At 33.6% G+C, this 25,335-nt stretch overlaps 1 protein-coding gene across 1 annotated transcript in view; it reads right to left on the bottom strand.

Annotated features, from left to right (window-relative positions):
• The window catches only part of LOC113393044 (lachesin-like), an 85,401-nt gene that overhangs the window by 17,896 nt on the left and 42,170 nt on the right, over positions 1 to 25,335 (bottom strand). Inside the window, exons 3-4 of the mRNA XM_026629738.2 lie at positions 20,653 to 20,780; positions 20,290 to 20,475 (exon numbers count right to left, since the gene is read on the bottom strand). Of these exons, the coding sequence (XP_026485523.2) occupies positions 20,290 to 20,475; positions 20,653 to 20,780 (314 nt within the window). The remainder of the gene's footprint in view (positions 1 to 20,289; positions 20,476 to 20,652; positions 20,781 to 25,335) is intronic.

Genomic DNA, 25,335 nt, shown 5'->3' with positions numbered 1-25,335 from the left:
TTTTTGGACCTAATTCCACCATTCTGATCCAATGCGGGTTGGTGGATATCTGTGACAGAGTTTCATGCGACAGATGCAGGATTTCTTGCGATGTGTGCCTTCACCGAGCATGAAATTATAAATACAAATTAAACACATAAAAAAATTGTTGAGCTTGCTTGGACTTGCACCCAAAATTTTTCGTTAAGATTCGCCTGTTTTAACCACGGCCATACCTATTTTATTGTTTACTTCATGTACATTTAAATATAACATTATCAACTCCAAAATAATTTATCATAAATCTCGATGTATTTTTAAGATGCTATCGTATGGCAACCTTTAAAACCTTTTAAATAAAATACCAATATGAATCCAGACTAATGATGTTCAGCCACACGCCTTAAATGTTGCATGAAGACGTATCGTTCCTTTGGCAAGCACGCACTGAAGAGACTTTGACAAAATTCCAATGAAGGTTGGAGTGACAGCGCGCTTTAAAGATTTATCAAGATCAGGTACTCGAGTGTCTGCTTATTGAACTTATTTAGTTCTTATTACATAAAACATAAGGATTAAAATCCTAAATAAAGTGTATTACAGCAGCTCTAAGGAAATATCTGTATCGGCTAGTTTTGTTTCTCGATATATTTTCCTCCGCTTTCTACGTGATCGAATTTCGTCAACCAAATCGAATCTGCTCTCTACAATATACAATAACATAAGGAAGTATGTGACTTACCTATACTTATTCAATATAACTGTATCGTTTCGAAAACGAGTAAAAATTGGATAATTCAATTTTTGAAATATTCATATAATCCGATCCCTTTAAATGTATTACTAATATTTTACTCGAGCAATTTATTGAATTATGATAATTAATTTAAATTTACTCTTTTTATCATCCAGTTCTTAAAACATTTGATTTGATTTAACTAAGACTGTCAACTTTTCATAATTGTGTTTAAGTTATCTTTATATATCATTTCGTGATTAGCGGTGAAAGAAAAAACAGTTAGGAAACTTACATATGTCGGACAAAATTCTCCCACATGTACTTACTACAAACTTTGCAGAAGAATAGTAGAATGTGCTCGAAACCTTTTCATCGAGAGGGAACTCTTTGCCTAGCATTGAGACATTTACAGGCTGTGATGTTTAACAATTTATATCTCCGTCTATATTCTGGTATATCAATAGATTTGTTTGTACGAGAACGTACAATTACCACTACGTTAAATTAAATATACTTTCCAAAAACTTCATTAATTATAACTGTCTCGTTGATTTAGTAGCAAGCTTCAAATAATGAGGGCAGGAATTTAAAGCCTATAGAAAGATAGTGGGTGTCTCTTTCATGAAATTATCAGTAAATACCCGGAGTTAGAACATTTGGCAATGATCATTATATTTAAAGCACTAAAGCTGACTCATTCTGGTCCTTTTCTAATATTGCTATGCTATTATTATTATTATGTGCTTATTCATTTCACATTATGGAACTGGCGATTTTTACTGATAGTGATGAATTAATTTATCGAAGAATATACATTTTGAATATAAATAATTCATAAAATAACAAAACATTGTCCGATTTCTGTCATCTTGTAGAAAATCACAGAATATTTGTCGCTGGACGTACTTTGACAAAATTCCTAGCGAGCGCGGCGCAAGCGAGCACGACTGAATGGGTCACATTCCTTTCACAAATATGCTAAAGTTATATTTTAGCAACATTTCATACTCGACTCTTCGTTCTCAACTTCGTGGCTACTCTAAATTTTAGTAACGCTTACTCCTCTTTTTACACAAGTTCCTTTTCCCTTAACAAGCCGGTTTTAAAAGCGAAAAGTTGTAGCCGCAAGTTCAACGAGAAACGTTTAAAATTTATTAAATAAAAGAGTTTTAATATAAAACTTTTCAAACTCATTGTATATAAAAAGGCTAACGTCTCTCTTTGGTATGAAATTGTATAAAAAAACCTTGTGAAAAAAGAAGCAATAGCTAGTTTTCTCACTAAGGTTTAATTTTAATTATACTCTTGTTTTTCTATTCAGATAGTGGACGGGTCTTAAAGTAAAAAATAACGGCTATTAATGTCTGACAACGCAAGGGCTCTTTATAATTAAGAATAAGTACAGAGTTCTGAACACTTCATGACCATATTTTTTACCATTCGCTTTCCTAACCTTACCTAAGTGCATTTAATCAAACAAACTTATCGGCATATTAAAACCTCAAATATGTGGTAAATTAAAAAAATATATATTACCAAACAAAATCAAAGAAGTTTAACAAAAACTGAAATATATTTTAATGCTATGAGAAAAATATTATACGGACAGTCGTGATAAAAATAACTAAAGTAAATGCAATTTAAGTTATCTCTTAACTGACACAACACCTTACGTGATATTTAACTCTGCCGACGGAACACATGATAAGTGGCATTCGTTTTCACTGCAGTGTAAATTTTTATATCTCGAGACAGCTTGAGTCACATGAATTATGCAAATGTTGAGAGTCTGCGAAGCGGGTGGATCTGAGATTTACGTCCAGAATAGCTAGCAAAGTTTCATTTTACCAAAACATGTTAACGTCTACCACATCGAGAGTGGGAAACAAAAGGAAAACATCTTAAACTATTTTCATATTTTTATATAACAAATTTAAAATTATATATTAATTGAGCATGTACAGTAATAGCAGTAAAACAACAGCACGTAGAATTCTCAATGCTGCGCAATTGTTTGCTTTACTGCTAAGCTAAAAGTTTAGAACATATTTCTCAACATTTCTTCAATGTAAATACGTTAGTCAAAATACATATGACAGACTTTTCTCCAACATAAGCAAGTTTCTAAGCTATAAACACTTTCTCAGGCCAGCCTGTCCATTAAAACGTACTTATTATTTGTATTGTTCTATTGTTAAAACAAATTTTACTTACGGATCCTTAGAGTGACGCTTTTGTATATGAAATCAAAATCAAATTCCTTTATTTATTTATTATAGAAGCATTACACTTATTTATTGATTATCAAATTAAATACAATAACCTGTTTTTAATAAATCCTAATTTGAACTTCAAATTCTGATCTGATTCTGGTTGACCAAACATATAAATACTATTCAAACAAAGTGATGTTTTTTACAAATACTATAGTCGCCCTTTTTAGAGCACAGATGATAAAATTATGTGAGTTTATTTATTTCGGTAAATTGCAATTAGGTATACTTTAAGAACGGTTATGAAAATGAAATGTTGACGATAAATTGATTTCGTAACTAAAAGTTGACATTTGATATTTTTCGGGAATGTTGCCATCACCAAATAAACATTAGTGGTCGCCTAATTTTACGAATATTAAGTCCCAAGAAGGGTTGTGGGATATGTATGACTTTTATATGTATAAGCCTGTAGGTCTTATTATTTAAGGTTGTTAACATTTTTTGAGGCATTCTTAGAAGTAAATTTATGTGATATGTACTCCAAAATATTTTAACATCGAATGCCGAAAACAACTAAATAACAGGTAATATGACTCAAATAAGAATGACTAAATCTTAAGTCCACTTTTTGTTCCTATTTTTGTTTAGTAGTGTTTATAATTACAAAGCTATAAAATAAGAGTCATTGAGACGCACCGTGAACCCTAACTGAAACATTGGCGCAGTAATCCAAATTCAATTGCATAGTTAATATATAAGCGTCTCATAACTGAAACAAATAAATTATTATGTTAAACTTCTAACCATTATCTAAACTGTCTATTAATATCAATAGGCCATCTGGCAGAACAAAATAGCGTCAATTTTAGTCAAAAGCAACGACAGCGTCTGACGTCCAAAATATCATAATGTAAAATGGCCATTTTGTTAAAGGAAATAGGGTGCATTTTATCTATAATACGCTTAGCCAAGTTACGCTGTACCAATTATTTGGGAGTGAGCAGCTGACATATGCTATGATGGACGACCGCCGACTGTTTATTACGTTTTTTGCCTTCATCGACCTATTTATGTTCGGAAGACCCGAAGTAATTACGTTTTCAGTTATATTTACTTCAGCTTAACTGAAGTTGCACTAATGAAAAATAAACCATGAAATATATGTATATTGACGACTAGCTTCTCGTCCTGACTTTGTACGGGCAAAGTTCCTACAAAGTTACTCATTTCGTTTCCCTTAAAGTTGAAATTTCCAAAAATATGTATCAAAGCGGATTTATCGATATAAAATAAACCCATGTTCCAAATTTCAAATTTCTCGACTCGATTACTTTAGCTGTTTATTGATACTCAATCGGGACAAAGCATATTAAGTACAAGTAAGTAAGCCTCATAAAATCACTACAATAGAACCTGAGAAATCAAAGAAACAAGACGTTCACATAACATATCGTCTAGTTATGTTGAATATTTTTCATTTACTTTATTTCAATATTAAAATAAAATAAAACACATCAATAAAAAAAAAACAACTATTGTTAATAATGTATGTATTCATAATTATTACACTATATAAAAATAAAAATAAAATACGGTGTTGACCTTCTATGTCAATTATCATGAAAGATACAGAGATACAAAATATCTACAAAATAGTCTAATTTTTTTTTTAGTTTACCTGAAAAACCCTAAACAGATTTTGATTAGCACTTAGGGAATATTCTCGAGTACTTTATTTCCATATCCAATGTCACACATATCGTAATATCATAATAGGTCCATGTCACTTTCTTCGTTTAATGAAATCCCTTTTATGAAAAATATGCGTATGTCGGATCTTTTGATAGATTTTTACATACAGGTTTCGAAGCGGCCGTCTCATGCCGTCTCATACTACATTCAAAAGTGGCTAACCCTTAGGAAAAAGGAAACACGTTACGACGCGCACCTGTGGCATAACAAAAGAATGCTGACTAATGCGTCTCGATTTTTCGGCTAAGAAATAATTCACTTGTTGATCCGCCCGCCTCGGCCTGCCAATATATCTGTTGCAGATATTTCGATATTATAATCGACATTGCATTGTACTTAACTTACTATTCTTTATATTAAACACCAATGTTTAGTAAAATAATATAAAAGGAGATATTTAAGAATTAATAATTTTATTTAAATATAATTTAAAAGTGAATTATTGAGGTAATAGTAGTTATGTAACATATACATAGAAGTTTACATCACGATACTAAAATCTAGTTGGTTTAACGGACGACAAAGTAAATTATAAGATAATTCAGTACGAGCTTAAAGATAATCCTATGAACATCGTAAATCCCATATAGGAAGCTGAGCTCCTATATTTTAGAAGTGGTAGAATTTTGGCCGCATTGTTTGGCTTTGTGTTATTATATTAAGGCCGAATAATTGTGTAATAACCGCGGTTTGGAGTTTACATTTCACAAGGTGGATTCCTTAGACTGATAAATTCCTTGGGTTGCAACTAAATGTTTCGTACGACGTTAGTTGTGACAGCGTAGCAACTATGTGTCGAAGAATGTGTTAACGGTGCCAAGATCGAGCATCTTTAGCGGGGATTCCTCTCAGGTCGTAGCTATTCAGATATACGTAACTACGGCTCACTTTGTGGATAAATTAATTTGCTGCTTACAAGCTTCGCATAACATTCTCTATATTAACTTTGAAGTTTCCTCTGTTTGAGAGGACTCTAAATAAAATTTAAACACAAGTGTTTTATTTCATCAACCATTCCAATATAAATTCAGTAATTTTCGTTAATTACTAAATTAAGTAACTAAATGTTATCTTAACAGTGTAATTAATACTTTATGACAAGTACTTAAAAATAAAATAAATCCTAATCATATTAAATTTAGCATCTATCGCCCAGATCCGCTCCGATTTAAGCCGTAAACATTCGCAAACGGACTTTAATCCCGGTCATAAAAGTAATCCTAACATAAAGTTACGCGACGATGGACAACGTAAGGGTAGGGTATATTCTCACACGAAGATTTCGAAGTAATTAAGATAAAATGCCAGAATTTTATACGTAACCAGAGCTCTACTCGTTTTTCAACGCTCATACCGGGTTAATCCTCGAGTATGCAATAAAGCTGCTAAAGTATTTGTGTTCCAGGCGAAATTACCCATATTGAAAATACCCTTCAGCGCTAACAGCCGGCTAAAGGCTTATTTAAACATATCCCTACAGTATACAGACGTGCTCCCGCGAACGTTCTTCTATAAACCTAAGTAACTGCTTACATTAAATTCCACGGCGTTCCAAGCCAAGTAGCCTCCAAGTCAATACAGTTTTAATATACTTATAGACTTGCTTCTATTGATTTTCAGTTATAATAACACGCTTTTGTGTAAGTTTCTGTATAAAATATTTATCTTTAAAATTGATTCTTAGTCAAAGTTGGTGTAATTGAGTTCTGATAGATTATCAATATCTGTTTGATGGTTGATATTTTGTTACATAAAAGTACATACATTTTTGTGACTATATATTTATGTTCTAAAAGGTATAAAAATACCGTGAATAAGTTCTTGGAAGATATTTTGAAACATACGTAAGCTTCATCGCAGTTATTGCGTGAATTAAATTTTGAATTGTGAATTGAAATTCAGATTCATACGAAACGGCATAAATTTTACTAAGTAATCACATTCACAAAAATCAATAGAAATATAATAAAAAAAAAAGATATATTATAATTTCAGTTCAAGTTTAACTACATGTTCCTTACTGTAATTTGAAATAAAACGAATAAATTCGATATATGTATATATTAAACTGCTTTTATTGATTTTTAAAGGTATTACCTTACCTTTATTTTATATTTTATATTACCTTTTAAAATTGTTCTTGAACGCAGTATTTCATAAAATACCAAATTGAAAAAAAAGTTAGAAATATGAAACTGCAATTTTTGAGATACTGATTAAAAATGAGTAGATACGTATTTAAGCGGTTTTGGATATTTTACCCCTAAAGGGGTGAAGTAAGGAATTTAAGTTTGTAGGAAATACCGTCATTTTTTTAAGTTAGAAACATGAAACTTTATTTTTGGGATACTGATTAAAAATAAGTAGATACGTATTTAAGCGTTTCTGGATATTCTAGCCATTAGGAGAGAAATTGGGTAGACATTTTTTATATAGGATAGGCTGGAGGTCCGTCATTTTTGAAGTTAGTAGCATGAAATTTTATTTTTGTGCCACTGATTAAAAATGAGTATCTACTCATACGTATCTACGTATTTAAGCGTTTCTAGATATTTACGCCTAAGGGGAGAAATTGGGTAGACATTTCGTATATAGGATATTTTGGAAGTCCGTGATTTTTTAAGTTAGAAGCTAGAAATTTTATTTTAGTGATACCGATTAAAATGAGTTGATACGTATTTAAGCGATTCTGGATATTGTATGCCTAAGGAGAGAAATAGGGGTGACATTTCGTATATAGTATAGTCTGGAAGACCGTCATTTTTGAAGTTAAAAACAGGAAACTTTATTTTTAGGCCACTGATTAAAAATGAGTAGATACATATTTAAGCGTTTCTTGATATTTTACGCCTAAAGGGAAAAAAGTAGGGATTGACATTTCGTATACAGGTTAGTCTGGAAGTCCGTCATTTTTTTAGTTAGAAGCATGAAATTTTATTTTTGTGTTACTTATTAATTATGAGTAGACACATATTTAAGCGTTTCTGGATATTTTACGCCTAAGGGGAGAAATAGGGGTTGATATTTCTTATACATGTTAGTCAGGAAGTCCGTCATTTTGAAGTTAGAAGCATGAAATTTTATTTTTAGGCTACCGAATAAAAATGAGTAGATACGTATATAAGCGTTTTTTGATATTGTCCACCCAAAGGGAAAAGTAGGGGTTGACATTTCGTATACAGGTTAGTCTGGAAGCAGGTCGATCGAGAGCTGGTCAAGGAGGCCGCCATTGTGCAGTGGTGGGGTTCCGCAGGGAGGACGGAGGGCGCCAGCGCAGAGGAGCTGGCAGGCCGCATGCGCAGTTCGCTCAAGGAGGTCTGCGATGCGACCATGCCTCGGACCCGGCGCAGGGTTCCGCGCCGGCACGTCTATTGGTGGTCGCCCAAAATCGCCGACTTTTGGGCGACGTGCTGCCGGGCGCGGAGGGCCTACGTCCGCTGTCGAAGGCGCAACGGCCTCGACACAGATCTGGAGGGACAGATGCTGGACGCTTATTGCCGGTTGAAAAATGATCTGCAGCTGGCGATAAGCAAGGCCAAAGAGAAGGCCAGGGAGGAGCTTCTGGTGGGTCTCAATCGAGCCCGTACCGCGGCGTACGCGGGAAGTTCAGCACTCAAGGCGCCCGTCACCGGGACGCTGCCGCCAGAACTGCTCATGCGCCGGGTCGGGGAACTCTTCCCCCATCCAGGCGAGCATGTCTCTCCGCAGATGGCCCCCCGCTCCGTGATCGAAGACGCAGTGGCTCCACCACTGATCACGGAGCGGCAGATGGAGATGGCCCTCGGCCGCTTGAGGGCCAAGAACATGGCGCCGGGTCCGGACGGGGTCCAGAACGTATTCTATGCGACGCCTTGGAATTCTTAGGTGCAAGGCTTCGGGAGCTGTTCGACGAGTGTCTGTGCATCGCGCAGTTTCCGAAGCCTTGGAAAGAAGGAAAATTCGGCACACAGGCCAATCGTGCTGCTGAACGAGAGGGGAAAACTCTTCGAGAAGATCCTCGCAGCCCGTTTCGTTCAGCACCTCGAGGAGGTCGGTCCAGGTCTCTCAGAGGCTCAGTACGGGTTTAGGGCGGGCCGATCTACGCTCGACGCTCTGGACGCCCTGAAGACTCGGACGACGGAAACGGTGGCCCGGGGGCAAGTCGTTCTGGCGGTGTCGCTCGACGTGGCGAACGCCTTCAACAGTCTCCCTTTCGAGACGATACGGTAGGCACTCCGATACCATGGGGTGCCGACCTATCAGGAGGCTGCTGGAGGCGTACCTCCAGGACAGGTCCTCTAGGCGGGGGTCGATGGGAGGTTGGTCCGGCGTCGGGTAGGCTGCGGCGTTCCACAGGGGTCGGTTCTCGGCCCAATTCTGTGGAACGTCGGTTTCGACTGGCTCCTGCGAGCTCCCATCCTTCCCAGGATGGGGGTGTTGTGTTACGCTGACGACACCCTCGTCACGGTGACTGGGCGGGACTTTCGGGAGGCGGCTCGCCTCGCCGAGGTCGAAACGGCTCTCATCGTGGACCGTATGGGAATGCTGGGCTTGAGGGTCTCCATATCCAAAACGGAGGCCCTCCTATTCCACGGTCCGCGGAAAGGACTCCCACGAGGAGCGAGTATCACCGTCCGGGGGACGGTGATCAAGGTGCAGGCCCAGATGAAGTATCTGTGCCTCAACCTGGACGGTCGATGGAGCTTCGGGCACCATTTTGTCCATCTCGGCCCGAGGCTCATCAACGCCGCCGCCGCTCTCGGCCGCCTCCTTCCAAATGTGGGGGAGCCGGGATCGCTAATGGCGTCTTTATTCCGGCGTAGTGAGGTCGATGGCGCTGTACGGTGCCCCGATCTGAGTCGACGCCCTCACCGCTGAAAATCAGGCCCAACTGCGGAAGCCGCAGAGGGTCATAGCGGTGAGAGGCATCAGAGTGTACCGTACGGTGTCGTGGACTGTGGCGATCTGCCCTAGGAGCTCCAGGCGGAGGTGCTCGCGGAGGTGTACCGGTTCCGAGTCGAGGCGAGGGACCGCAGTGACCGTCCAGGGTCGGTGGAGGTCGGGCGGATCAGGGCTCTAGCCCAGCGAGCCCTGATCGCCTGATGGCAGGAGGATCTGGGGTCACCCACGGTGGGCCTGGCGACAGTGGAGGCGATCCGTCCCCACTTGAGTCACTGGGTCGAGAGGAAGAAGGGCACACTCACCTTCAGAATGAGGCAGGTACGTACCGGGCACGGATGCTTCGGTAAGTACATTAACGTAATATTTTAAGTTAATTTGTAAATATATTCATTTTCTACGCGAGCGAAGCCGCGGGTAACAGCTAGTGCTTAAATATTTTTACAACAATGAAAATTAAATGAGAATGTTTAATTCAAGTAAAATCAATTAATTTATTATATTAATTAAATTGTATACGCTTGATTACATCAACATTATTTCAATTTAGTTTTTTGCTAATGAAAATAGTTTACGTATCAATATTTGACCCTTATATTCACAACATACAAGCAACTTTGCAAGCATTTATATTGAAGTTTTTGTTTTATTGATAATCCTTTTATTTTCCTAACATTTTACTACGATTCATCAAGCGAAATTAACATTTCTTTTTCGTAAACTTAATTACTGAATATGGCTTTGTACTTGTACATATATATATATATACTCTAATAAAAGCGTTTCAAAAAATTATGATATTAAAATAACATCCCATGTAGCGTACACGAGAGCTTAGTGTTATTAGCGCAAATAAAGACTATTCAAATTAGAGTTGAACTTCTCATGAACAGAAATACAAACAAAGGCACAAGTAAATATAATGAGCAACATTTAAAATAACTGTGCTCATGACTATATTCAAATATTATATAATATGATATAAAAAAGTATCTAGATACCTTGGATCCCCAAATACTGATATAATTTATTTTATTAAATATATAAATTGAACAATATTTTTTTGTATATATGTTTCAGCTTTTAGGTGAAATTTTGGTAAACATAATACAATAAACTCGTTTTAAGTTCGTACTATTATTATTGGACTACTAGGCATATCAATTGAATTATAAATATTTGAAAATTTACATAATTTGATAAGAAGAACTACTGATATTCTTACTCCTCAGTTTTTTAACGCCTAATTATTGAGCCTATTTAACTGACGGTACAAGGAATATAACATATTATATAGTAAATTAGAAATCACATCAACAATGTTAGAAACGTTTAATATTAAACAGTTCAATGTCTTTAATCATACGACATATTCAGAAGTAAATGAGCTTATGAACAATCGTCAAGAACACTCAAGTTACGAAAGATAAAGATGAAAGTGTAAAATTATTCATGTAAAGAATTAAATGTATATTTTTTAATATATATTTAGAAGATTCCTTTAACTATACAACTGGCTGGAATGAATAAAATAAAAAAAAAACAAAAGCGCGCGAAACCGTATCAAGCCGTCATTACTTTGGCTTTTTAGACGCGGACAGTAAGGTCAATATTGGCGCGACTTGTAATTTGTTAAAAGTGTTATTTGTGTTTTATTTGGATTTGTAAGCTTAACTGAGTAAGTAATTTACTTCAATATGTATGATTTGGTGATTTATTTATGTTAAGATACATTCGAAGTTAGAACTGTTTGGTTTGTTAGTAAATTGTTTAAACTAACTTACATTCTTGTCTTTTTTTAATCTATTTCACTTCTGTACGCTAAATATATATATATATTAAATCGAGTATCACGAAACTTTTCACAATCTTTTTGCAATGTGAAAAATTTGATATATCGACATTTGAACAATGCGTACCATCGGTTCAATGAAACGAGAAAAAGGGTTAAAAAAGGTCATCTATCACGACCCTGTCAACAGGGTTCGCTATCAATGCCACAAAAACAATTTGTAGGTCAATATTTATTTGATTGCCCTCGCTAGGACCACATGACCTCTTTGCAATATTATCTAGTATATTAAGACTCTTATACGCAAACAATTTGAGGACTTAGTGTTTGCAGTTTCAATTCATAAACAATACTTAAGTGATCGACAATGCTTTCATTAGAGGGACGTTTAGGTAAAGTAACTCGACAGTTATATTATGCAACGTATAGTGGATGTGGAAGACATTGAAGTTACAGTTTATTCTTGTTTGACTTTGTACGTCAAACAATTTATATTTTTAAGTAATTAAACAGTTTCAGTCCATATCAGCGAAATGTTTCGAACTTCGAATGTTACGAAATACCCAGAAATATATGAAACTGGGCATATTCGATTTTTTTTTTTTATGTTAGAGTTGGCAAACGTGCAGGAGGCTCACCTGATGGAAAGTGACTACCACCGCCCATGGACATCTGCAACACCGGGGGGCTTGCAGGTGCGTTGCAGGTCTTTCGGGAAAGAGTACGCTCTTTTCTTGAAGGTTCCCAAGTCGTATCGGTTCGGAAAAACCGCCGGCGAAAGCTGGTTCCACAGAGTAGTTGTGCGAGGCAGATAATGTCTTAAAAATCGCGCTGTTGTGGATTTTCGGACATCTAGGTGGTGTGGGTGATATTTTGAATTTTGGCGAGATGTCCGAAGGTGACATTCAGCAACCGGGATTAGTCCGAACAATTCATCGGAACATTCCCCATTCCATTTTTTCATTTTTAACATTTCGGCGCTTAGTTTACCAAAGGATGGCAGTTCGCAGATGCTTACCGGACACGAATGTTTCGGTAAACACTTTCATGGAATAGTATATAGGTATAGTAGTATGCGCAAGAGTTCCAAGTACTTAGTCGATAAATACCGCGAAAATGGAATTTTACACATTTATTATAATGATAGTACTTAATAATTAAGGCTCTAACCCAAATATGTAATCGAATAAAAATGTAGGTAAGTACTTGTTTTACTTACTGATATAATGTAAACGATATACAAAAGTAAAGTAAGTAACAGTCTGTAAACATCCCACTGCTGGGCTAAAGCTTCTCCCTTTGAGAAGGTTTATAAAACTTATACAAATATTGTTTTTTTTTTATTAAAGCGGCCAAATGAGCCACCTCATGTTAAGTACTTACACCGCCCATAGACATTATCGCTGTAAAAAACCATACCTTACATGACTACTGTTCGAAACTTAGATGTTATGTCCCGTGTACCTCAAGACAACAATACTAAGAATGTATTACAAGAATACTATTTTTTTTATGTGATAGGTGACAAACGAGCAGGAGGCTCACCTGATGGAAAGTGACTAACACCGCCCATGGACATCTGCAACACCGGGGGGCTTGCAGGTGCGTAGCCGGCCTTTAAGGAGTATAACTGCTTGACAGATGATGTGAGGTGTGGGTGGTACTTACCAGAATACTTGCCCAAAGCCACCACTTTATGACGATGTCGAATAACTCAGCGTCGTAGTAACGAATAAATAAACGCGACATCTATACATAATATAAAAATGAATTCCTATTTCTCTTCATGCAATAACTTGAGAACGACTTTACCGATTTCATTCACCATTTTTCCTTTTTATTCTTTTTGTGCATCTTTCTTAATTTTTATTGGAAACATTCAGAAAACTTAAGAGTGTATATATCGTATTTACCGTGTGCTCTGTATCAAAAACCATTACAATAAACATTATTATCTATTTATTTAATAATTATTTATCCCAATTCGAATGCAATATTCATTGCTAAAACAGGACAAAGTTTGTGGGTTCCGCATATTATATTATAGTTAAGTATAGCTGTAAAATTTGATTTGAATTAAATATATAACTCATTTCTTAATATGATATGGAAGACTAAGACTGTGCGTTACAAAGGAATTGTGTTAGGCCCGAACGTGGATCGAGATACCCATGTGGAAACTATCGTATATGTATCATTCACCAATGTTGAATGAATGATAATGGAACGCTTTCTTCATATTATATCAAAATTACTATAATAACAGTCAATATATTTCTGTACATTTATATATCGAGCTAACGACCTGACCCAGCTTCGCATCGGTACATGCATCCTAATAAAGAAAACGATACGGAATAAATATAATACAAATTCAACATACTCGTATATAGAATGAATTCGACTAGAAAACCATTGAGGTTTTTTTTTCGATTGTTTTTAACTAAGCTACATTTTCCTAGTACAAAATAACTTGGTATTAATAATATATATTTTTTTATTATGTTTAACAAATATAAACAAATCAAGTATGTATTTTGATTACGCTTACATTAATTCGTAATTGTACATACATATCGTATTGTGTAATTAAAATTTTTTATCCCAGATTTTTAATTAAACTGTATACTGTTTGTATTTAATATGCCTATAACTTCTTTCTCTCTGTTTATTACAACCAATCAAATAAAAAAAATATACGAACAAAAGCTAACGCTCAGGCATTTATATTTGGTTCGCTTACTAGCAAAGAGAAAAATTCTGTAAACAATTTCTACTTGTGTGGAAGGAATGTTAATTGTGCTCTTTCACTTAAAAAGTCCTGACCGCTCCCATGTAAAGTTAGCAAATACGTAAGCTGGAAAAATATAAAGAGAAAAACAATGTTCGCATACTTAAGTGTTCCATCTAACATCTTTTTACTTTGAAAATATTTGTGTAATTGTGCGGGTTCTCACAAATTTACTTTTACACTTAACAAATGTTATATCCCTCACTGTTCAAATATAAAAAAAAACCTTTTTATGTTGCGTTTTTGTACGGAACCTAAGCAAATACAGTGTAGGTGAGAGAGATGAGCAATCTGTCTCTCGGGGTTCAGTCAATACATACACATTATAAGGCATAGATACGCAACCATATTTTAAATAAAAAATGCTCTATATTTACGCGGATAAAAAGTTGGCTTTTAAAAGGAGAAGAGTAAAGAATTTCGCTCGGAGCAGCGTATTCTGAATAGTAAGTATGGCCTGGATCGACTTATATTAAATATGTTAAAATGTGAAATATTTAAAAAGGAATGCACTTTTAAATAAACTACAATGTTAAAAACATAAGTTTGATGACAAATACCATACATAAAGAAGCTTTACAATATACGGTAGAAAGAAATATTAACTAGCAAGCTATTCGATTTGAATATATAAATAATAATGGCAGTTCTACGATTTTTAGTTACTCGGTAAAACAAACACGCCCCACACGAACTACAAACGACGACATTACAAGAGCAGTGAACATTTGGAAAGTTTGTTTCGCATGAAGATGTCGTGGCCACATTCCAACCTTTGCGAACGCTTGCATTCCTTGACGACATTCCACACCCCGTCACTAGCACTGTCAACCTCACCCACAAAGGTAAATAACCTAATAAGTGTCCACCTCACATATCTGTGAAATACAAACCTGTACCTCTAACTATATATTTAAAAGTTAAGTTGCTTTGAAGCAACCGAAACTAGAAATGGTATAAAAATAATAAAAAAAAAAAATATAACGCATAACAAGCAATAATACATATACGAACCGCCGATAAGATTATTATTTTTTGATAGTGTCGTTTTTTTATATATTTAATACAGTCAAAGTTTAGTAACCACACTCACTCTCCGGCTAAAAAAATATTTTGATGGATAGATTACTTTGATCTGTTGCTGCGTGAAACCAACAAATACATTTTCGCATGCATAATGTTAATACGGATTAAACCGTTGTGAAAAACGTGTTTGTATATTTAAGGTTGGTCGCACATGTTAGATTTGTGATCCGATTCTCAAATTCGATGACCCGACCGAACGAGCCTCGCACATGTACGATTGTTTGCATGAACTTTATAAACTCCGCAGTCTTACAAAAGTCAAAACCGACTCGTAGAGTTAGTTAGTAGTCGTAAGTAGAGTTTACACTACAACATAATAAATAAACGGCTACTGTGCCTTTGAAAACTGATTCAGCTATTTCACCATACGACTCAACCGGACACACTCCTGACGTATTCTATCCAAACGTTAAATATTTAAAAACAATCTGGTAGACAGTACATATTGTGGCATAACAACGTTGTGTAATCTAATGAGTAAGGTCAGAGGGCAATTTTTCTAACTTATAACAGTTATGACAAATTCCCGATTCTATTTCGATGCAACTTCGACTATTCCTTACAAAAATTTACCTACTCTTAATCGTATTTAAGGGGTAATTTCTTCTTATTCATATCGGCTTTCATACGATCCCGATTATATTCCGATCTAACTTCGACCGAGCGTTAACTGGATCGCTGTCTTAGTAAAATGGTAATAATTAGTAGAATAATATTAACGACCGAACGGCATCGATTACGTTTCGATTCGTGTCATAATTTCGAGACAATTCGATAATTAATTACATTCAAGTAAATCTATTAAATATGTAATGCGTATGAAATGAACATGTTTCAATTCAAAATTTCGAAGAAAGTTTTTAAAATAAATGTTATTCATAATTTTATTGTCTAATTTATTAACATAATTACTTAATGAAACTTCTGGCAATCTCCCTAAAATTATAAGCGGGCGAAAGTATTTGTGTTTGTATCAATCAATCATAAACGACTTATCAAATTATATTGGAATTCGTAGAAATCGATTATGTCAGGGGTAAAACTTATTACAATTATTAAAACATTTAAAAAAAAATTACATTTTGTAAGTATCTAAAAAAATACTAACATGCTGATAGCTAATTAGTCATGTGGCAGAATGTCATCTGACGCATGTCATTTTCCTATCCATAAGTGACGCGTATGAAAAAAAAAACATACAACACTCAGTTGTAAATGCATCAGCTAAAGATTGTGGATAAGTCGGCTAAAAAAGATTATATTTTAATATTTACTAGTGAACAAGGAACAAACAAAGTAATTACGTGTTGATCAATAAATTAAATCAAATCTAAATATGCTTTGTTAAAGAAGGCTCCCACGAGAACTTTTGTATCGTCATTTACAAGGTTACGAATGTCAAGCTACCCCCAGTTCTGAATGTAGATTATATTGTGAAGTTTCGACAAGAAACTAAGTACTCTAGCTAGTTAGTTTTCATAATAAAGTTTTAATTGTTTTAATTAAATGTATATTTATTAAATATATGTATTAATATTTTTTTTATTAATAAAATATTTTTTTTTACGTTATTATATGATGGTAAGCAGTCACCACCGCCCATAGACAATGGCGCTGTAAGAAATATTAACCATTCCTTATATCACCAATGCGCCACCTTGGTAAGATGTTATTTCCCTTGTGCCTGTAGCTACACTGACTCACTCACTCTTCAAACCGGAACACAACAATACTGAATACTGCTGTTTGGCGGTAGATTATCTGATGAGTTTGTTGTATCTACCCAGACGGGCTTGCACAAAGCCCTACCACTAAGTGAAATTAGCCCTAATAATCACAATATACCGTAAATTACTTATTTTTACAGTGGAAACGGTACCATTCACATTTATTACAGAGTTAAAACCTTATTATTTTATAAATTAATATAAATTGATTCAGCGATAATTAAAAGTCAACGAGAAACGTTCATAATGCGATTTAATCGAGATTCGGCACTCAAAAGCAAGCTGTCGATTGAAATGGTTTGCATAAATTTTAATATTAGCTACAATACTTCGAAATTCAATGATCTGAAAATGAATATAAGTACTATGCATTAATTTATTATAAGTTATGAAAATCGCTGTAAAATAATACATGGTTACTGATCCAGAGATTCGAATTTCGAGTTTATATCCTAATTTGGACCGATTTGAAATACAAAATAATGGCATATTTTTTTTTTCAAAATAGACGCATTATAAAACTTATTGATTGTCAAAAATCAATTTAAAAATATTTTATTAAGATATATTTTTTCTGATAGTAAATACACCATAATAACTCGGAGAAATAAAGTTGACAATGTTACATCCGTGTCTCGGAAAGCACACTGCCAACCTGGTATCGATCCCTAGTCATGTCTGATTGCCATCCCAACAAATTATGACTGATAAGGAATATAATTTTACATTTTACAACATTCTTTTACTATTACATATTTATTTTGGGTTGGAAGCCGTGCCCGAAATTTGGTCAAGATTTAATAATTCACGCAATCATTTAGAAAAGTTTATATTTCCTAAATAAATGGTCCGAATCTCAAATTAAGAAAGATCATGGTAATTAACTTAAAATATTACATTTAAAAATATATTAGCAAAATAACATGATATATTTAAAACAACGGTATATTAAATTGAACCAATAGGCGTGGACACGATGTTACTCAATTAGATTACGCATTTGCTTTTAAAATAAAAAGCCTTCTCAGTAAAATGCAATATCTTTTTTCTAGTATTTCTTTTATGGAAATCCGACGTATAAAGATTGGAATAGATCGCCTTGCTAGTATATGCTTGCTCAGTATAACATTAGAGAAACGAAAAGATATAATTCGTTACTTTTCTTAAAGTTTAAAATTATTTTTGCAAAATAATAAATCACGTAACGTTTTCTTAATAAGGCAAAATTACTCACCAAATTTAAATTTAGCAAAACGGGGCTTCCGTCCCATACTGATGATATCATGCTAACGTTAACTGATAACATGATATGCTCAATGAGCCCTATTAATGCTATATAATATATGATCTATTCCCAATAGTCATAAGCCTGGGAAGCTAAGATAAACAATGACATCTGCCTCCTGAACGCTGACCAAGCTATAAGTAATTACCTAAGTGCTCGTGAGCTCGACTTACCCCTGGGAAATTCTAAAATTACTAACCCATATTCCTAAAAGCGTATACGTCTACTGCAAAATAATTAAATTTAAAAACACTCGCAACAAACATCACCTGATGCCAACTACTATGTTATATTACTCAACAACAAATCAATAAAACAAAGGCTTATAAAAATAACTTACATTTATATTAAGTATATAATATTATCGTATCTTAAATACATATATTCATTTTTCACGACGTTGTTATTGTGCTGATACAATATTTTAAATTGTATAATTCTTGTTAAAACTTTGCTGTTGTTGAAAATATTTTAACAGTAACTCAAAGGAATTTATTATTTATAGAATAAAACTGGCCGATTTCGAACTCTCTTACGGATTCCACATCATTGACGACACATTATAGTCCATAATTATATGCGTAATATTCTCATTCATAATCCGGTGAAACGTCAAATCCGGCACGACCGGAAAGAATTAAGAAGTCCCAATAACTTTGTCTTGGGCCAATCCATCAATTAAATTCAAGACCTTGGGTTATGCAGCTTTATGGTAGCTGACCCTGTAACGCAGTCAGATCTGACAAAATATTCAAATATGAAATCGATCTTTGCTATTTTATACATAATAAATGAAAAAGTATTTGGAATGAAATATTGCTAAAAAATATGGCAACTGCAATTCGGTCTCGGTGAGCAACTCTGAACCATTCCGTTTTCCGAAGATATTAAGACTTGGAAACTTTTATTTGGGTTTTCAAGTAAAGCGCTATATTCCACAAAGTTGGGCTCAATAATTTCCGAGATAAAGGGTTTCTTAAATGTTTTCTTTAATAAAACGAGAAAAGGTTATTTGTATTTACAATAATTAATTATTTGTCAATATATAGATATGTCATATCGTCGTATGATTTACCTGAAAATATAAAGTACCTAATACTCGCAAAATATCGAAAGTTAAATTCAAGTATGTGATTGGGTAATCTAAATTTGTATACGTTTTGGTACCTTTGGTTAGAACTTTTATTGTCAACTACAAAGGCAAAAAGGCTGTAGCAGATGGATAGACAAACACGAGCCTGAACATGGATTTTTTTCATTAGAGTCCATCCAAGCTACATTTAATATTTAGGGAACACTAAATATGGAATAGTATGTGAAGAAAATTTAAACAACTTCAATAATTCTTTATATGTTCTCTAAATTGGAACGAAATCAAAAAATTTTAAGCCTTATCAAATATTGAAATTTAATACATTGAAATTAAAACAAAAAAAACTATTTTTAATGATACTAGTGGGTCTCCCGCGTTTTTCAACTTCGCGTTTATTCAAAGGATTTTTTAGAACTTCCGTACCTTTTTTCCTCTCTCTAAAATTAATTATTTGTTAAATTGTAATAAATTAGTAAATTGAAATCAAGAATCCTCTTTAAAATTTAATACTTTTAAATATTACGAAAAATAAGGCTGTATTGATATTCTTCTTTTTATAGTTAGCTAAAAACAAACTTTTCTATTATGTTTAGCATTATTTAAACTTCTGTAATTATATATACATACAATTTATTCGCTTGATCAAAATATAATTATTATAGTAGACAGTTTTTTTTTTACTTTATAGATTTAATAAAAAAATCATTAATGAAAAAATTGATTTTATCGTCGAGATGGCTTAACACATTTACATACAAAAATATTTTGAATTTAAACATTAATCATAGTGTTTAATTATGTTGTTTATTTTACAATGCACTTAAAGGGCACGATCAAACATAATTCCATAATTTTTGATATACCAAAGATCTGTCTGTAATTTTTTAATATTATTATAGTTAATCAAATGAGGAATAATTATTCTACTAAAAATTGTTACACAAAAATTACCTGACTTTTCATTGGGTCGGTGTTTATCTGACACATGTAAGTACCAGAATCCTTAGGTTCCACGTTGCTGATGTACAGCTTCCAAGTGTTGTGGCCATTGTGTGTGACTGACAACCTCGGGTTGAGGGTTACCATATGCGTGTGTATTGCTAAAATCGTTTTTGTGTCTGATTTGATCCAGGCCACCTACAAAAATATACTCATCGATATATCAATAATGTCTCATTTGGAAAATTATAGAAAATTATACTGGCTCTCATAAAGTCGCAGATTCTAGAACATTCTAGAACTGTTATTGTATGATAGATCAAGAGTAACATTAAAATAAATTGGATTGTTTTTATGATTTTTAGAAATACATACCTTATATGCACCTAGATGGTTGACGGTGCATGTAAAATGAACGTCCCACCCTTGCGCGACGGTAATATTTTCCAACGGGGAGAGAAATTCCGGCTCCACCTCGCTATAGCCTGACCCTTGCATCTGACCTGCAATACAAACGTTAAGTTATCACTTTAATATCAGAGCTGCGCTTGCAATAAACTTGACTATAGCTGGCCGTCCACAGTTCATACTGGGGCAGAGCGAAGTTGCGACCAACACAACACTACAATCTTTCGCTCTTAAGAATTACAAATGTTAAATGTTATTTCAAAAGTACTTATAAATAAACATTACTTTTGCTGAATAAAATCAGTACAAAAATAAAAAAGATTCATTAAATTAAAATTATATCAACAACCATTCATCATTCTATGTTTTCTTTACTGATTAAGTTTCAATAATCACGGACTTTTGGACGCAGTCATTTCTGAATACAAATTAACAAAAAAAAAAATCGAAGAGAAAGAAACGCTACGCATCCTATGGACTACTCATTTTATTAATCTGTTATTCTTATTTTAGAAAGGGGAGAAGTAAATTTAATTGGTGATAATTTAACTCTAATTCGAATTATATAGAAATTTTTAATATTTGGACTATTTGGCGCTATTTCCAACGTTCTGGCTGATCAAATTTATGAATATAGGTTATAGGTACATTAATTATTATATAATAGTGCCGTTTAGGTGCACAGGCTTGAAGCAAATTTCATATTGAGCGAATGATTATAAATAACAGATTAAATTTAACAATGTTCATTTCTATTGTTCTATTGTTATAAATTTTTTTATTGGATTATTTTTTTTATTAAATATTTTTTCTGTTATGAGTGAAATATTATGAGTTAAATTATTTAAGTCTTTCGTCCGCTATGTAATTGAATATTATTTTATGAGTCAATAAATTTGATAAAGAAAAAAACTTGAATCCAAGTCAAATGGCTTAATTAATCTTCACCATTAGAAGGTAGCGTAATGCAAAATTTAAGGATCCTTTTTACAGCAAGATTTCTGTTGTACCCGCGTCTCGCGCAGAACAATTATCAAATGAATGAATCAGCTTTATTTTCCACGTAGCCAAATTCAAATAAAAGGAATACAGGTTGAATTGGCCTTTCAAATCTGTTTTAATCAGGTCAGGCTTGCACAAACAAAAGTAAAATTGCTGACGTTACCATACTGATTTAGATTTTCGCAAACATTGGTTTACTTCTATGTAATTAAAACATTGCTTGTCAATATTTAATTTTCCATCGACTTACTAAGGTATATATATTTTTTTAATAATAAGTAGTCAAGCAATAAATCATACTATAATGTAATATTATAATATAATGTATCAATAGTATGTTGCCAGTTCATTATTATCGTTTTATTTACAGTGTTAATCAACATTTTTCTTTAACAAATATCTTGATAGATAACTGTCACTGATATTTTTTTCGCATCGTGTAAATTACGTATTCGTTTCCGTAAGGTTCTTCACAATGAACAGATAGCAATTAGTATCTGCCATTTGAAATCGACCAACCGTTGTACGAACACCCGTGATTTGGTTTTCGGCATTCGGCCTTCGGTGATTAGGGACGGGTTCGCTTAAAAAGGGTCACACTAAATGTCCCATACTGTGACATCAAAACGATTAATGGCTTCGTGCGGGTTTCGGAACTCCGAATATTTTCGTTCAATTCGGCTAATGCGGAGCTCGGATCTCACTTTTTATACTTTTTACCGGCCTCGATTCTAAGCCTGGATGAATTATAGAATGATATATAACTTTGGACTGTAGTTTTATCTACATAGTTTTAATTAATTACATTTTTGCTATTCGAAACTCTTAACCGTAGTTTATTTTATATAATATAAAAATCGATGCGATTTATGATTTATTTTTTCGTATAAATGTACTTATTTTAAAATAAATCAAATTTTGGTAAATAAATAAAAAATAATAATCGCATATTTACAAACAGTTATTTATGACTCGCGATTGTTCCCCTATATATTCATCTTTAACTATATGTAGCATTAGTATATGTTTCAAACGTGATGTCATTGTAAAAATTAAACAAACTTAAAAGGCAGTGCTTACTATACTATACTTCATTACCATCTGGTTGTTAAAAAACAAAGATATTTCGCATAATTAATTAATCGACAGATCAATCTCTGATCTCACATTTATATGGTTTAGTTGTCGTCGCCCGCGATTTTGTTCGTGTTTTAGCAAATGATTGTCAGGTGTTAGACATAAAAATGTAGCCTATGGCCTTCCTTAGGGCTCGAGCTTACTTCATACTAAATTTCGTCAGTGGTTTGTCCGTGAAAGAGCAACACACAGACAAAGTAACTAACAGCGTAACTACAGTAACAAGGTACATAACATCTTAGCTCCTAAAATTGGTGGCTCATTTGTGTAATGTAAGGAATGGTTAATATTTCATACAGCCTCAATGTCTATGAGCGGTGGTGACCACTTACCACCAGGTGGCCCACTTGCCGGTCCGCCTACCTATTACATAAAAAGTTACTTTCGCATTTATATTACTAGTATAAATTAGTTTAGATAAATAGGCAAGGTTATTTTTATTAGATGGAATGAATAAGCTATTTGTCATTTATATTATACTTCATATGTAAACTAATTAAGAAAACAAACGCCATAAACTAAATATACTTAATATTTTCTTACCAAGCGCTCTACGCATATCTTTATTATACCCTGTACAAGATAGCTTGATCTTTATGACAGATGTAATTTTTTCTGATCGACATAACTATGCAATGATGAACGATGAACAAATGATTTTCTTAATTTAATGATTTTAAAAAATGTAAAAATATTTTAAAAAAATACATATAATACAAAAGTTCCTAACGATTCAAGCGTTATCCGACAATTTTAAGACTTTTTCTATTATATATTATTGCTTCAAAGTAAAATTTAAATAGAAACACTGAAAATATTAGACGCTTGTACAATGTTACATCGGTCGGACGGTAGAGACGCGAATAACAGGCAGTAACTGCTACAAATATCGATTACAAAAATCCTTATTAAAGATCATTGTTCAGTTATTGTTACGAGAGTCCTTTTGGTTGGGGTCTCTTTAGCTGGTATAACTCTATTTAGAAAAATAAGTTAAAAAAAAAATTGAATTCTAATTTGAATTACGCATTCAATCGTTCCATCGACTGTTATATATGTTATATTTTCTGTTTCTCATCACTAGCCCGTCTGTCAAAAAGATCAAGCGAACTTGAACAGGGTATAATAAATTGAAGTCGCTAGTTAAATGGATAATATTTCAATTGTTTCAGACGAATCACAAAAGTAGTTATTAAAAAACCAACGTAGTAGTTATTAAAAATTCAAATGTGTTCAAGTTGTTTCATTTTAAAATGAATTATGGAATCATTAACATATTAAAGCGATGCATTTTATCAATTTTAATTACAATTGGAGCTGTTCGCATGAAATGAATGAGAGATTGAATGCGGCAAATTCGGCATCATGATCCTGCCCGCATCTATTAATCCCTTTACTGACCACTGATCCCCACCTTGTGATTATAACACACTGTATAGAGCCACATCACTTTCAATAAAACATTTATTTAAGACGTTGGTATAAAAAGATTGCATATTACTTTGTACTAATATTAAATCTACTCATTACGGACACATGCACAAAAGAAACAGTCTTAAAATCAAAAGTATCATATTCAAGATATCATTGTCATAATAGTAAAAGATATGACTATGGCGTACTAATTATTATCAATTGCTACGAACAAATGTAAGGCTGTATAGCATTTTTTATGATGTTAATTATACGTAGATTAATGAATTGATATTTAATACGAACTAACTATTCCGGCCGCTTCGTTGTGCGTTAAATATAGTTAATTATTGTCGAATATATTTAACAGGCATTATTTATATATAGAAATATATATTTCAGGTTTAAGAGTTTATTCTCAAAAAGACAGATTCACTTACATGAGAACAACATAATAAATGTAACAATAAAATATTCGCCTTATTGGTACTTAGTTAACGGAATAGAATATAATTAAATCGCTGTATATATTTTAATCGCTAGAAAATTGGGTATTCTCTAAAATATATTTTGAGAGTATATTATATAGGATAAAGAGAAATCCGATGGTATTCTTATATACATTTCTGATATACAACGGATTCGAATTCCGATTTCATATTTTCAAAACTCATCTACGGATGTCTTTATAATAAAAAAAATATTTTTACTATCTTCTACTTATATGATATTGATATTTTCTATGTATAATGTAGCTTCTTGTACTTTTAAAGGACAAAGGAAATTTATTTTTGGAAAGGCACCTTTTAAGATATAGGGTATATACAAAGATTCCTACTAAAAATTCTAGGGGAATGTTGATCTTGCAGAATTTGTAGGTAAAAAACCTTTGAAGTACTTGGATCGTTATTACCCTTTATGAGTCCAAAGGGTGCTATTATCATAGAGCCCATTCGTACAATGGAATAGGAAGGTGTCCATTTACCATCAAGCGGCTTAGCTGCTATTCTGCTTTACAAAAAGACTTTTAAAAAATGCTTGAAAATATAATTGATTGAGAAAGTTTGAGAGATTTATTTAGTGTTATTTGTGTATATT

Source organism: Vanessa tameamea, chromosome 12 (assembly GCF_037043105.1).
Source record: "Vanessa tameamea isolate UH-Manoa-2023 chromosome 12, ilVanTame1 primary haplotype, whole genome shotgun sequence".
Taxonomy (NCBI): Eukaryota; Metazoa; Arthropoda; class Insecta; order Lepidoptera; family Nymphalidae; genus Vanessa; species Vanessa tameamea.
This window is presented reverse-complemented; position numbering and strand designations above follow the sequence as displayed.